The sequence below is a fragment of the Talpa europaea genome, assembly GCF_964194135.1.
Source record: "Talpa europaea genome assembly, chromosome: 6".
Classification (NCBI taxonomy): domain Eukaryota; kingdom Metazoa; phylum Chordata; class Mammalia; order Eulipotyphla; family Talpidae; genus Talpa; species Talpa europaea.
The window spans coordinates 95,322,284-95,337,149 of NC_140072.1; the positions used below are offsets into that span (position 1 = coordinate 95,322,284).

Consider the following 14,866-nt stretch of genomic DNA (forward strand, 5'->3'; position numbering starts at 1 on the left):
TGATGTGTGGGGCTGCTAACCTCAGCTGCACTGAACTGTGAGTGAGCTGTCAGTATCTGAGCAGGCTCCGCGGGAGTGCACACAGCGCCCCAGCAGTGAATAAGCGATTTCTGCAGTTTCCGTCACTGAGAGCCTGTGAGACGCTCTGTGATGCTCAGTCACACCCCAGTCCGCCTCTGAACGTGGCTGCTTTTTAAAGAGAAGGATGGTAGCTAGAAGGGAAATAGCAAGATTTTGGAGCCTGGAAAGCCTTCACATGGGTATGTGTGCAGAGAATAAATTATTCTCTCTTGGCAATGCTGGTTATTTGACTCTTTGCTTTTCAAGTTGCACTGCTGTCTCTAAACAGCTTCTTGTCAAATGTAAATACATATATGACAGCTCATTTTTCCTAGTGTAGTGTCCTAAGGGTTGTGGTCATAGTATATTAAAGAAATTGGCTTTTATTTATGGTGCAGCAGTTAGTATGAAATAGAAAATAATAAGAATCAAGCACGGGCTATCTGTTAGGAGTCACGGATCTGGTTTTTATTGTGCTGGTATTTGCTTCTATTACATGAAATTCCTTTATGCAAGGGTTTATTGTTGGGGTGTATAAAATTGTTCCTTGCTAATATGGGGTGTGTAAGGTTTCAGGATAGTAACTGATTTTTGAGAAATGCTATGTACTGTTTTTAAAGTGGCATTTACCCAGTGTTCACTTTTTGCACGGTTATTCATCTCATTCTTTTCACCATTTTTGTGAGTATTGTCAACCAGACAAGTTCCCATTTAAATGTGGAAGAGTTGCAATATAAATTGTTATCCGTAAAGTCTTAAAAATAAGAGAAAAGACACTTTGAATTTTTGCTGACTCCTGCGCATGGATACAATTGGGTGCTTTTGCAAAGTCTTGTTTCTGTGTTTACCTTAAGTCAGTGCCAGTAACTCACTGAAATGAATGAGAATTGTAGATAGACAGCTTAGAGGGCCGCCTTGGGCCTCCCTGGAGCCTCCCTGGAGCCACGCAGTTTGTGTTGGTGCTTCTTGCTTGTTTGATTGGTTTTCTGTGCTGGCTGAAAGCAGACAGGGATGTGGTTAAGACTTCTATATCTGGATTTAAAAAAACAAGACCAGCTTGTACTTTGTCTCAGTAATGAAACTTTGAAAAAAGAGAAAAAAGTTGTCTGGTGATTTGTGCACCAGACATGCATTCACAAACCTAGGACCTGCGTGTCTACATGAGGCATGGTGGTCCCAGTGTTCAACAGGGTGGGAGCTACAGTGGAGTGTGGAGGAGTGTTGGCTCTCTCCTGAGCTCCCATGGATGTATCGTCAAGTTTATCACAGCCAGGCAGGCAGAGTCCCAAGAGGGAGAGCAGAGGCGGGGGGGTGGTGGTAATGGTAGCTCCGTTGTCCTGCGGCTCCTCCCTCCACATTCCTCCACTTTCGGGCTTGGTTCCTGGTCCTTCCCACACACGCGCAAAGGCCATGGGGAGGTCTGAGCCAGCCTCAGCTCTGGGTTGAACGCTGTCCACGTAACGAAAGAGACCCAACATATCACTTCTTCTGTCCATGATGTCCCATTCGGGCTTCCAGCTCCAGCCCTACCGTCACTGGTCACTCCGTGTCCTTTGCACCGGCTGTGAAGAGAAAGAAGCAGTTCTCAGTGCCTCCTTGGCTGGCAATACTGTTGGATCTGCTCTCTTCCTTCCCTGAACATTCACTGATGTCCCAAAGACTGTGTGTGACAACTAGAAATGGCAGCACAGGCAGTACTCAATCAACTTTAACTGATACACAGCCTAAAGTATAGAACCTGCTAAGTGGTGGGCTCTGTTTTAAGATCTTTGACTGGGCAAGATCAGAGAGAAGGGGTTTGGTGCCCTGAGTGACCGACAGCAGGGTGTGGGGGCGGGGAGGGTGGTTGTCAGGTGTGGTTCTGTGGGTGTGAGCTCAGTGACCAAGAAAGAGGCAGGTTCACATTGGACCGGACAGATCTGGGTTTGAATTCCAGCCTGCCAATTGGGAACAGTTAATTAACCTCTCTGAGCCACAATTTCCTCCTCTATAAATGGACAGTAATAATTCCAGAATGCTTATGAGGCTCAATGAGATGATTTACAAGTGCTTAGCGTAGTGCCTGGTATATGCTTAAGTTCACTGCAGGGATGTGGTGACACCAGAGGATTCCCTCCCATTCCGCCCCTGACCAGAAGGGTTCCTGCTCAGAGTTGTATAGCCAGCCATCAAGGCAGCTGGAAACTGCTAGGGAGCATCCAAATAAAGGACAGAGACCCAGTACATAGGCCATAGGTGGCAGCTGGAATGGTCAGGGGAAATCCATGGTCAGAGCCACAAAACCAAGGCAGAACAGCAACTTGCTGAGAAAACAGACTGCACAGGATGATCCAAAGGTAGAACCTGAGGACTCTCGACAAGTCACTAAATCCCAGGTCTGAGTTGGTCAGGGGACAGAGGACAAGCTTCTGGAATAGATGGGAGTTGAGCTGTTGGTCAGGGACTTTGGTCATTCTGCTCCAGGGGAGGGTGGAGACAGGAGGGCCTCCTAGCCTAGCCCCCCCGACGCCCACAGACTTTTATGTGAATGCTACAGGTGTATATGACACAGCTGTAGGTAATGAGTTAGCTTTAATATGAAAGAAGAGAAAATTATTTGGAAGTAGCTTAAAATGAAACTTTTATTAAGCCGTCGGTAGGAACAAAAGCTACTTTTAGGAGTTTAGTGTAAATAAAGTTCAGTCACCTGCTCCTCTCACTGCAGAAGTCAAAAGTAGCCCCAAGTTAAACAGAGAAGTAAAATCTCCATTCAGAAGACCCTTAGACATTATAAAAGATTATTGATGAAGACCTACATGTCCATTTCTAGGTACCCTTTTTAGGATCTTATCAATGTATTTAAAGGATTAAAAATATATAGAAAATAGTTTGAATGTCTAGATTTGGCATTATCTTGACTTCTTTGACAGTAACAATTAAAAATTCTAGAATATAAGATGTTTTGTACTTAAATTCAATCAGCTATCATTGACAAACATGTTCTTTGTCCCTGAGAAAGTGTGATAATGACAGATTGTTTCTGCAGAGGAGAACTTCAGTCTGGGAGCCTATCACCAGGATGTGAGAGCTTGAAGGCCATTAATTTTATTGGGTGGGATAGTTGCCCCAGGTGGAGAGACCAGAATTGACCAAAGAATTTTCTCCTTTTTTTTCAAGTATGGGGAACATGCAAAAGGCTAAAGCAGAGATTGTCAATCAGCGAGATCAGACTCTTGCCCTCCAACTTGTGACAGGCTTCATGGACAGGCAGATTTTGTACATTCAGACAAAATCTGAGCGTGAAAGTTTAAAGTACATTTAGCCTTCGGTTCCAGCAGTTCCCACATTTAGCCAAGTGTCAGAATCACTTGGGGAATTTTTGAAAATACATTCTTAGCATATATCCCAAGCTTGCCTGCCCGATCTCTGGAACCTGGTCCAGTGGTCCTTTGTGATTGGATGCCATCAGCCCCAGATGTTTGGGCACCACTGCAGAGGTACAGCACATTTTGCCATTGTAGGTCACCCCGCTGTGGGCCAGTTTCATTTCCTCTGTCCATCTCCACGCCTTGAGAGACACTGTTGGTGACCATAGTGTGGGCCCAAACCTGCGTATAGTTCTGAACACAAGCTGCCTGCCTGCCTCTGTTTGTGTTAACATTTTTAAGATGGGAAGTGAATGGCTTATCTCACTCCTGAGGAAGTCTGACTGATTCGCAGGAGGTTTTCTAAAATGTTTTGAACAGATTATTCTGAAGGTGGGAATTTCCCTGAAGTCACTCAGGTTTTTAACAAGGGGAAATCCCCACAGAGGCTACAGTGGCTGGGAAAGGAGTGGGGCTCACTGGGGAGCCAGTGTCGGTGATTGCCCAGCCCATCGTGAAGATGGTGACACCTTCCCGGCAAGGGCCTGACTGTGAAACACACTGCGTTACTAAACACCTTCCTTTTATTTAACAAAACATTCAACAGCCACCCTGTCACCTGCCCCTCACCACCTGTGAGACAGGTAAGAAAGGTGGCATTTTTTTTCCTTTACCAGTGAGAAAACAAGGCTCAGAGAGGTTGATTCTAAGGTGGCCTAACTGGGACCCTAAGCAAAATTTTTGAACAGCTGGTTCAGGGCTTTTCAAATTCTTGGATTCTGATCACCAGCCCTTCACTGCAAAAATAAGCCAGACTGAAAGGAGGCTTGTTGTATGTTAACATACAAGCAACATACAACAAGCATATAATACTCCCACCAGGATGTGTACTATTTTATTTCGGTGTATGCAAATAAATTTCCTATGGGGAGTCCATGTGTTTTGGCATGTGTTACAAGATAGTTGTCCATTGTTGTTGAGGTCTGATATTTCTTGTCGTTAAAACTCACCTTTAGAATCAGTTGTCAGGTTTCTTCCCTCCACAAATGTAAAGTCTAAGTTCAATCAGAAGACTATCTGTTCCTCTCTAGAGAAGTGTGAAAACTAATATCGGCCTTATAAAAAACTTACATTGAGTTTGTGACAGTTTCTGCTGATTTTTTTTTTTTTAAAAAGCCATCTCCTCTATAGATAAGTTGTTTCCAGTTCTAAAGCTGTGTCTGGCCAGGCCTGGCCATGTGGACTGGGAGTGACCTCCGCTAATAGCTGCAGCTGGAGAGTTGATCTATTCACCCTGGACATAAAGATTTGGAGAGGATAAGAATTCAGAACCTGCATCTTAAAATATGACTGTAGAAGGAGCATGGCTGGTAAAGGGATAGATGAGCCACAGGAGGAAGGTGGCCCCCGTACAATGCCCAGGACGACAGCCTTCCCAGAAGGATGTCAACTGTGATGATTAAACAAGAATACTGCAAATTCATTTTGTATGTATTTGGAATATTTGTACATATTTATTCTATGGAAATACATATTTATTCTATGGAAAAGGTACGCTGTCTCCAAAATGTCCCTAGCCAGAGGTATGTGCTGAAAAACCAGTGTGCAGAGCTTTTGGATGATAGAGGGTATCTTATTTATTTGACTGCAGCTTTAAGAAGTGCTATGGAGGGCCTCCCCGGTGGCGCAGCGGTTGAGCGCTGGGTTGCGAAGCTCCCCACGGCCTCTGCGGCGCCAGTTCGATCCCCGGCTGCTCCCAGGCCACAGGAGGAGGGTCCCACATGGTGCACAGACTTCTCCTGCCACCCACTGCTCCCCTCAGCAGTGCACTTCAGTCCTTCTGCCTGCTCTGCTCCCTGCTCTGGCTCTGGTGAATTCTCTCACCCTCCCGCGCTTCTGACTGTACCCAGTGCATGTATAAACAAACAAATAAATAAATACATGGAAAAAAAAAGATTTATTTAAAAAAAAAAAGTGCTATGGAAAGAGAACACATTCTATTGGCTCTCATTATCGTATCTAGGAGTTTGGAATTTTAAAAGTGATTTCAATTCACAACAGTCTTTGCTCCATATAGATAGATATGCAGATATATATATATATATATATATATATATAAAATAGATTATATAATATATATATATATATAAAATAGATTATTCCACCTTAAAAAGAAAGAGGATTCCGATGTCTGCATGGACTTCCAGGGCATTGTGTTATGTAAAATAAGCCTGTTAGCAATGAAATATCTGAAGTATCAAAATCAAGGAAACACAGTAGAAAGGCTATTGCCAAGGAATGGGAGGAGGAAAGAGGGAGGATTAGGATGTAATGGATATAAAGTTTCAGTTTTGAAAGATGGAAGCTTTCTGGAGATAGGCTACACAATAACATGAATATACTTAACTCTTCTGAAATGTGTGCTTTGACCTTGTCAAAGCAGTTAATGTTATTTCTTTTTTCACAGAGAGAGAAATTAAATTTACTCTTTATTTTTGCTATATTCATTTAATACTGCCAAAGCATGTTTTGAAAATTAAATGTAGTTCTACATCATGCAAAATTCCCTTAAATAAGAAGTCAGCATTGTTCATCTCAATGTATAGCCTTAAAGATTTGAGGTCATTGAGGCTAAGTAATATTACAGTTACTTAGTGGGCAAGTGGTCATGCGTGTGAAGAGCCTGTGGTGGTTTACAGAGGTGGCACTCAGGCCTGTGGTTTGGGCGATCGTGGTGAGGTCTACCCAGCACAGGTGGAGTGTGGCTTTGACACTCCTGAGGAGGAAGCTTGTGTTAGTGGCGCATAGTCGGATTACAGAAGGCCTCGAAATACTGCAGAAGAATTCTGTCATGTGCACTAGATAACTACTATGTAGTTTCTTGTGGAAAGGATGAAACCACTATTTTAAGTAATTTAAGTAAGTACCATGGGGTGTCTTGGAGGGGTATGTGGGGCAGGAGGCAAGAAGACTTGCTGGGAACATGCACTAGGTAGAGGCAGGGCTGAATGTGGAATGTGAGGCAGGAAGAGCTAGCACTGTGTAGTCCAGCTAACCATCAGGCTTCTGGAATGCTTAGTTCCCCACCCATAAACAATTTACAGTTGAGTTGAAAAGCATTTATTGGGTGCCTTCTGTGCCAGGTCTTATGCTCAGCACTGGGAACACTTAGAAATATGCTGTCCCTTCCCTAAAGGGAGTTCTAAGAAGGGGAACATATATGTAAAAATAGTGAGTGTAGGGGAACAATAGAAAACTGCTAAGCACAGATAGGGCATCAGAATACAGCATTAAAACCCCTCCCATCTAAACACCAGATAGGGAAAAACCCCACTCCATAAAATGCATGTAGATTATATATAGGACAGGAACACAACGAGTCATCAATTTAGGGGGCATTTCAAAGTCATGGACGCGGACAAGGTTGGGAAGGAAAGGATAAAATAAAAAAAAACCCAATCAGATATCTGCAGACCCAGCTGGGAATAGGGATCAAGAGTTAGGGAAAAAAGGTGACCAGTAGGAATAGGGGATCAGTAAACAATCTACTGTCCAGAATGATGTGGAAATACTAAATTTTGGGTATTGATCTATTTTTATCATTCAAGAAATTTTTTAATATTAAAGTAGTTTTGTCTTATCCCCAATAACAAGGTAACTCTGGACGACACAGCAACATCCAGTGGGGGTCTGGTAAGGAGACTTCTACTTTCCTCTTCTGTAAATTGGGGGAACTAATACCTGCTATGGTGCATCCCTCCTGTGGATTATATGAGCTGATAACCCCAACCCACCCCCACAAGCACATACACAGAAGTGCCAGGCACATTATCAGAGCCCTATGAAATAATGCTGAGCTTCTGTAATGTTTTTCAGTTTAAAGTGCTTATTTCATCGTTTCATTTGAGACCCACAGAAACCTAATAATACTTATATGTTGAGAATTTACAAACAACCCTGTAAGATGGATATTTATTAGCCACCTTTAATGTGTTAAAAAAAAAAAAAAAACTAAGAAGGGAACTTTACCAAGGAGCTACAATAAAATAAAATATAAAACAAAAAATGTGCTGCACTTTTATTTGAGGGAGATCTGTCTGACCCCCAGGCTCTGCTCTCAGTCTTCTGTATTTCTGTCCCTCCCCCCTCATCCAGCCAGCAGATGTGTACCGAGTGTGCGGGAGAGCCAGGAAGGGGTCTGGGTACTAGGAATAGAGTTAAGAATAATGCAGACTGAAGCCATTGCCTCAGTGAAGCTTACCTGTGGGAGGCAGAGAATAAACAAAATAGACTGTGGTAATGCTGTGGAGAAAAATAAAGAGGAAAGTGGGGGTAGAGTTGTCAGTTTTCAATGGGATGGTCAAGGAAGGGCTTACTGAGAGTGTGTGCTTGGGGCCGAGGGTTAGGAGGCATAAGAAGCAACCTGCCCTCAGGAGCAGGCACCTGGCATGTAAAGCCAGAAGCCACCTGGGTCTGGGCTGAGTGAGTGGGAGACAGAGTCTGTCAGTGGGGAGAAGGGGGTGTTCTTCAATGACCAGGCTTTGTCCCCTGTGGATGATTTGGAGCTGCGGAGAGACATGATCTAAGTTTGAATTGATATTGGGGCTGTGATAGGAAGACTGGTGAGGGACTGCTGGAAAGACCAGGTCCAGGATGCCTCCACGGGAGAGTCAGGATTCACTGATGAATTGAACATGGGATAAAAGAGGCAAAAGAAAACCAGTGATCTCTGAATAAACTTGCAAAGTGACTCCCTTTTTGCAGATGGGTAAAGTGAGGTGGGAAGAGGAGAAGTGACTTAAGTGACTTTACTCCAAGGTCATGGAGCTGGAAAATTAGTAAAACTAGGACATCAGCACAAATATTTTATACCAAATTCCCTAGATGGTCCTTTGTGCACATTACATTGCTCCCTCCCTAGAACTCCTGACACACCTCACTTACTTAACCCTCCAGAAGGCCAGGTTGGCAGACTCCAGAATGTAGAACCAACCATCTTTGCTCCTACAGTGCCCATTGATGATGGTCCAGCTCATCCATAACATTGGAACATTCACTGTTGCAATCTTTCTCGTGAGGCACCTCAGCCAGAGCTATTTCTCTATTTATGACAGCAACTCCAAGACCATCCAGTATGTGAAAGACTACATCTATTTCCAGAGAATTCTAATGGAATCCTTTTTTTATTTTCTTTTTTTATTAGACTCGTGTAAATTGTGCGTTTGTACATTATTATACTGGCTTTTCCTCCCTTTGCTGATTTTCATAATAGCAACCAGATCAAGTGGTAAAGAATTTTTCCTGGGAAAACACTGGTGATTGGGTCTTTGAAGGGAAAAAGTGTTATTTTTCAGAGCTTTGCTGGGGAAGGAGGCGGAAATACTGTTGTTTTACTGAGCTTCACTTCTTTTGGCTCAGCCACAGCTGAAATATGATAAGGAGAAATGCCATAGGTGCCAGGCTGTGCCAGATCAGTACTTGCTGAAATGTGAAGATTCCTGCCACTTTGGGACCCCTGAAACACCAAGGATTTGTATATGTTCTCACCAGGAACGCCAGAACATTTCAGCTGTTAACTAGTTCTGTTGGGTACAGTGGACTCAGAAGCTGCTCTAACACTGGTTAGAGAAACTTGGTGTTGCTTCCTTTGAAGTTTAATAAGAAAAATTCCTGCATGTGCAAAAAATTTATATTTGCTTCCTCAAGACTGCACCCCACTCACACACACACAAGGTAAGGGCACCAGATTAGGAGGACACCGCGCTGTCTGCATGTTAGCACACTGGCCACAACCTCAGGAGGCGGAAATCACCACAAGCCATCTACCTCATATACAGGCTCGAGCAACTCCCCAGGCAGGATGGCCTGACCCCCTCAAGACCCATATCTCCCAGCATTGGGCCACAGTTGCACTGCCAGCCTGCACTCCCAAGGAAGCTCCCCTGAGAGAGGGCCCTGATTGGTGGTATCACACTCTATTGGAGACACACTCTCCCCTGCACATCCACCGGCCTGCAGTACCCTGACCACGTGCTACCTCCCTTCCTCCATGAATCGGTTACAAGCTGAGGCTTAGCAGGTAGCATAGGGTCTGGAGAGCTTTTCTCTGCGGCTTAAACTTTGTGGTCAGGTCCAGGAACATCCCTCCCCTGCAATCCCTTGTCTGAGGGAGCTCATGTTCATTTTCACCTCTGAAGACAGAGGCCCAGTTTTCCTGAATAGACTGGGTATGGGAATAGGAGGAAGCCAGGGACACCATGTATCAGTGCCCAGGACCCACTGTCCTGCCAGACCTCCAACTCAGCCTTGTCAGTTCACCGCACATTCACTAACTTTCCCCCTGTGCAGTCCACCATCCCAGGTGGTGGGGAAGATGACCTTTTTACCTACCTGGGAGAAATCTGCAGGCAGATGGTATGGCTCACCACACAAGTGCCACTGTAAGAGTAAGCCTGCTCCACAGGGCTCACTCAGAGTCTTTGAAGGGAAGTCACTGCAGAGGGGCCACCCCAGGCCTCTGAAAAGCATATGTAAAGCATGGCCAGCTTTATCCAGGGCTCAGCTTGGAAGACAGGCTTCAGGGGCGGAGGTGGGCCTGCCTGTGCAGACTTGCTCCCAAACTCCCCAGCACCTTACTTCACGTGCTCTGGTAGCTCTGTGGTTTTGTTTACCTGTCTTGACTGACTTCATCATTCATAATCATTTCTGCTTAGTGAGGAAAACTTAATCCAGTGCATGAAATATGATCATATAGCTTCTTTTCTCAGTGTTTATTACTGCCACCAACCTGACACCCACCCATAGCCTTCATTGTTTTAGGCTCTGTTTACAGAATGTGTTGTCTTTAAAAAGTTACCACAACAGCTTGGCTGAAGTGACGAAAGGAGGGGAGGAGCACTGTGGACAGCAGGGCTGGGGCCATGGTCTAGACTATAGGTGTGTTTGTCTGAATAGCAGCTGTCCGCATGGGGTGGCCTGTGAATATAATATGCACATCAGATTGTGAAGACTTAGCATAAAATAGAGACTAGGAAACATCTCATTTTTTTTCAAAGTTAAATTTAGAAAGTAGACCTGTCTTCTGTGGGTGATGTTATTACAAATTGAGCTTTATAAATCCTTGAAAATAGCAAGGGCAGACAGCACTCTCCCCCTGCCATCTCTAGCCAACCCTTTATCCTTACGACCGCACTGAATTAACTTTTTTGTTACTTCTTAGTAGCACTCCAAAAGAACAATCCCATTGCTTTTTCTAGTCCTTGAGCCCCCACCCCCATCCCAGCCCTCAGTATCCTCCACATTTCCTTTCTAATCTAATCTCTTTTTTTTGAAGATTTATTTTTATTTATTTGTGTCTACAAGAACTGGGGTGTAGGCCAGAGGTGCAGGGAGGGGGGCGGTTGGAGGATTCACCAGAGACAGAGTGGGGAACAGAACAGGCAGATTGACTGAAATACACTGCTGAGGGGAGCAGCGGGTGAGGCAGGAGAGGTCTGCTGCGCCACGTGGGTAGCTCCCTGGTTCGGGATTGAACTGGGGCACTTGGGTTGTTTCCTTAGTTTAGCTACAGTAAATAATGCTGCAGTAAACATGGAAGTGCAAGCTTCCTTTCAAATTCATGTTTTTGAATTTTTTTGGATTGATGCCTTGGAGTGGAAGTACTGGGTCGAATGGGAGACACAACCATACTGCTTTCCCTCAAGGCTGGACCAGTTTGCATTCCCGCCGGCAGTGTAGGAGGGTTCCCTTTTCTCCGCATCCTCACCAGCACTTGTTTCTGGTCTTTTCAGGGTAGGCCATCCTCACAGGTGTGAGGTGGGATCTCATTGTGGTTTTGATTACATTTGTCTAATAGTAAGTGATGGTGAACATTTCTTCATGTGCCTGCTGGACGTTTAAATGTCTTCTTTGGAGAAGTATCTGTTTAGTTCATTTGCTGATTTTTGGATTGGGTTATTTGCTTTGTTTTTTGTAGAACTTTATGAGTTCTTTGTATATCTTTGATGTCAGTCCTTTCTCAGATGTATGGTGTGTCAATATTTTCTCCCATTCGGTAAAGCAAAAGATCTCTTTTGGTAAAAATTCTGTAGAATTCTTAGTTCTGATTATGTGAGTTTCAATCCATATGTGTGTTTGTGTGTGTGTGTGTGTGTGTGTGTGTGTACACAGACCAATTAGAAAGAATGACTATATATTTTGACTTACTATATTGTAGGGATTATTTGATTTAAATTGTATTAATGCCTTACAAGTCAAAGATGGAAATAGATCACTTTTTAAAAAATGATTATATTTTTCATTTTCTTTTATTCTTCATATCTAGCAACACATTCCTTAGAAACATTGTAATTTATATTTGCATTTTTGATATTCAGCTAAGTTGCAACAGTTCACCCAATATCCTAACTCATAAAGTAACACTGTGTTTGACATTGACAATGTTCTGAAATGTCCCTTACTCTTTTAATGTTTACTGAACTACTCCTGTTCTTCTTAACATCCATTGCATCCATTGCTACCTTTAAATTAGTAATAGATCACAGACATTTTCTAATGATTACTTTCCCATGGGGATGTGATCTCAAAGGTTAATTAGTTTGTCATTATAAATTTTTTGTAAGCTGTGCCTTCTAAACTATAACATCACTTTCTCTTCTTCTTTTTTTTTTTTTTCAGTTTCATCAGATGGCGGTACTGAATCTTCTGCCTTAGTGGATGACAACGGCAGTGAGGAGGACTATAGTTATGAAGACCTTTGTCAGGCCAACCCCAGATACCTCCAGCCAGGCGGGGAGCAGCTGGCCATCAACGAGGTACTGGACTCCCTCATAACAGTGGTGAAATATTGGATCCCTGATTTTCAGGGTCCAGTGTCACTTTAGACTTTGCTCTCTAGTATACTCTAAAACATAGAGCTCTAATTCGAAAAACAGACTCTAGTTGGTTTTTGTAGCATTTTCAGAGACAATATATGTTAAGTTTTTCAGGTAGCTGAAGATCATCCCATTAAGTAGTATAAACAGCAGTTTAATGTGTGGGTCCTTCCCTTCAGTTTATGAAATGCTCTCCCACCCATTAGCTCCTGCAAACCTCGTAAGTGATTTAAGAGACCAGTGTTATTGTCCACAATTTTAATAAGAGGGTTGTGTAACTTTTTAGTAAATGATAGCTGGAATTAACCATTTATTTCTCACTACAAATCTGGTGTGCTTTCTACCAGTCTGTATCTTCAGCCCTTTCTATGGAAGTCTTTCTAAAAGGTCCTGCTAGTGTTTGGTGTTCTTGAACAGTGTATATGGAATATAACTTCTAGTGAGTTAGTGTACCATTCATACCACCATCTTTTGCTCTGGAATATGATTCTGTCCCTGGTTGCTGAGGAGACCTGCAATCAATCTTCTGCCCCATGGCCAACAAACCAATGAGCAGTTTCTGTTCTTTACCTTTTTAATTAATGGTTAATATCCAGGGATCTTGCTGTGTTCTCCTTAATTGTATTAACCTTTAAAGTTAGATACAAAGCTTATTCAGATTGTAAATAATGAAGAGTAAGTTCTGACAAAGCTGTGAGGGCCTTGCAGTAAAGCGTGTCTATATGGCACAACTTACCTCGATGGAGCTTATATCTAAGATACCTAATTTGGGGGCTCAAAAACCATATTTGGGGTGAATAGTCCAGATATTCATATTTGCTAGTGAACTGACCTACAGATAAATGAGCTATTTATACATTATTTAAAAAGTGGTTTAAGGTTTAAGAGCCTGTAGAAGAGGCCTGCCAGGTTTTGTTTTCCCTACGAGTTTTTTTGTTCATTTTGTGTAACAGTCAAGTAAAGAACAAAAACCATCAGTGTATACAAGCAAGAACCAGAAGATGAGCATGTCATCCTGAAAAAGCACAGAATGTCTCCCTTACTGCTCTGCCCACCTGGTTTTTGCACTAAGAATGATTACCCGTCTCCATTTCAGCTGATCAGCGATGGCAGCGTGGTCTGTGCTGAAGCCCTGTGGGACCATGTGACGATGGATGATCAAGAACTGGGCTTCAAGGCAGGAGATGTCATCCAAGTTCTAGAAGCCTCTAACAAGGACTGGTGGTGGGGCCGGAATGAGGATAAGGAAGCCTGGTTCCCTGCGAGCTTTGTCAGAGTACGTGTGTGTCACCTTTCATTTTTCCAAGTATCTCTGGGGGAACAGTAGAGTTGTTTCAGCTAATACTTACTCTATAGTAACTTAGTTATTTGTAATTTAATCAGGCCTCTTAGAAATTAGACTGGGCTACAGGAAAACTTTTAACAGAGATAAACTAGGTGTTTGGCATTGCTGCTGGCATAGTGTGACTCTGCTGATACAGGCTAGAGCCAGGCTGCCCTCCTAACTGGCTCCAAGAAGTGGAAACCAGGGACACTTCCCCCACCTTCCCCCAAATCATCTGTCCCCGTGTCTGCTCCCTGCAGTTGCGAGTCAATCAGGAAGAGCTCTCAGAGAATTCCAGCAGCACCCAGGATGAGGAGCAGGAGGATGCTGACAAGACCCGCCACAAACACTCTGAGAGCAAACACCAGATGAGGACCAACGTCATCCAGGAGATCATGAATACTGAGCGGGTGTACATTAAGCACCTCAAAGACATTTGTGAGGTGAGCCATGGGACCCGAGACCTTACTTAAACACTTAAATGTCTCGTTGGTGAGCAGAAACCTCTCTGACCTGCTGTTGCAGTCACCTTACATTTTAGAACACCATGCAACCCTGTCTTTTAGGACTTAACTCCTGAGATTATTCAATGGTTAACTTTCGGAGAAGGCCACCCTTTCAGTAACCCACTTAACTTTACAAGGAATCAAAGGTTTGTGACCGTGCACACCTAACTGCATCTAATTGCTGCTGACTCACGGATGAAAATAAATTGTTTAGGCCAGACAGAAAAAGTTGGCTTTATCTAATTGTACTCCAAGCTCATTCTACAGTGTCAGAGTAGTGTACTTTACAGTAAATTTTATTTCACACAATTTTTATTTTTATGGATTTTGTATGCTCGTTACACTGAACTTGTTGTCTGCTCATCTGATGATTCCTGCTGTCCTGGCTGTGAGTGCAGATCTCTGTACTCTCAGTCCAACTGTGACAAGTCATTCCCAAGACCAGCTAAAGCAAGACAACTGCCCATTCTTTTACAGGATAAGTGGGCCAGATAAAGACATAACAATGATATTCAGCATATTTGTGCTAATAACCACCTTATCCTGTATACATAAGTGGTTAAGAGAATTTCTCTAAAGTGGTATTTTAGAAAAATAAGAGTCATTGCTAATAGTTGCTGAGCACTGCCTACACCCCATCCCTTTAACGAATTATCTTATCAAAGACAACACTCTCACTAGGCAGATCCTGTGCCCTGTTACAGATGAGGAAGCAGGCATGGAGAAATTCAGTGTTATGGTTGGGTTTCAGACCAGAAA

General features: G+C 43.3%; 1 protein-coding gene across 3 annotated transcripts in view; it reads left to right on the forward strand.

The window, feature by feature from the left end:
• Window positions 1-205: 205 nt before the first annotated feature.
• Window positions 206-14,866, forward strand: part of SPATA13 (spermatogenesis associated 13) — a gene marked incomplete at both ends in the record, with an annotated part of 29,727 nt that continues 15,066 nt past the window's right edge. For 2 of the 3 annotated variants that reach the window (XM_084235232.1, XM_084235233.1), the window contains 4 exons: window positions 206-260; window positions 12,081-12,217; window positions 13,374-13,553; window positions 13,862-14,044. In XM_084235232.1, the coding sequence (XP_084091358.1) occupies window positions 206-260; window positions 12,081-12,217; window positions 13,374-13,553; window positions 13,862-14,044 (555 nt within the window). The remainder of the gene's footprint in view (window positions 261-12,080; window positions 12,218-13,373; window positions 13,554-13,861; window positions 14,045-14,866) is intronic. The other variant, XM_084235234.1, reaches the window with a different exon arrangement.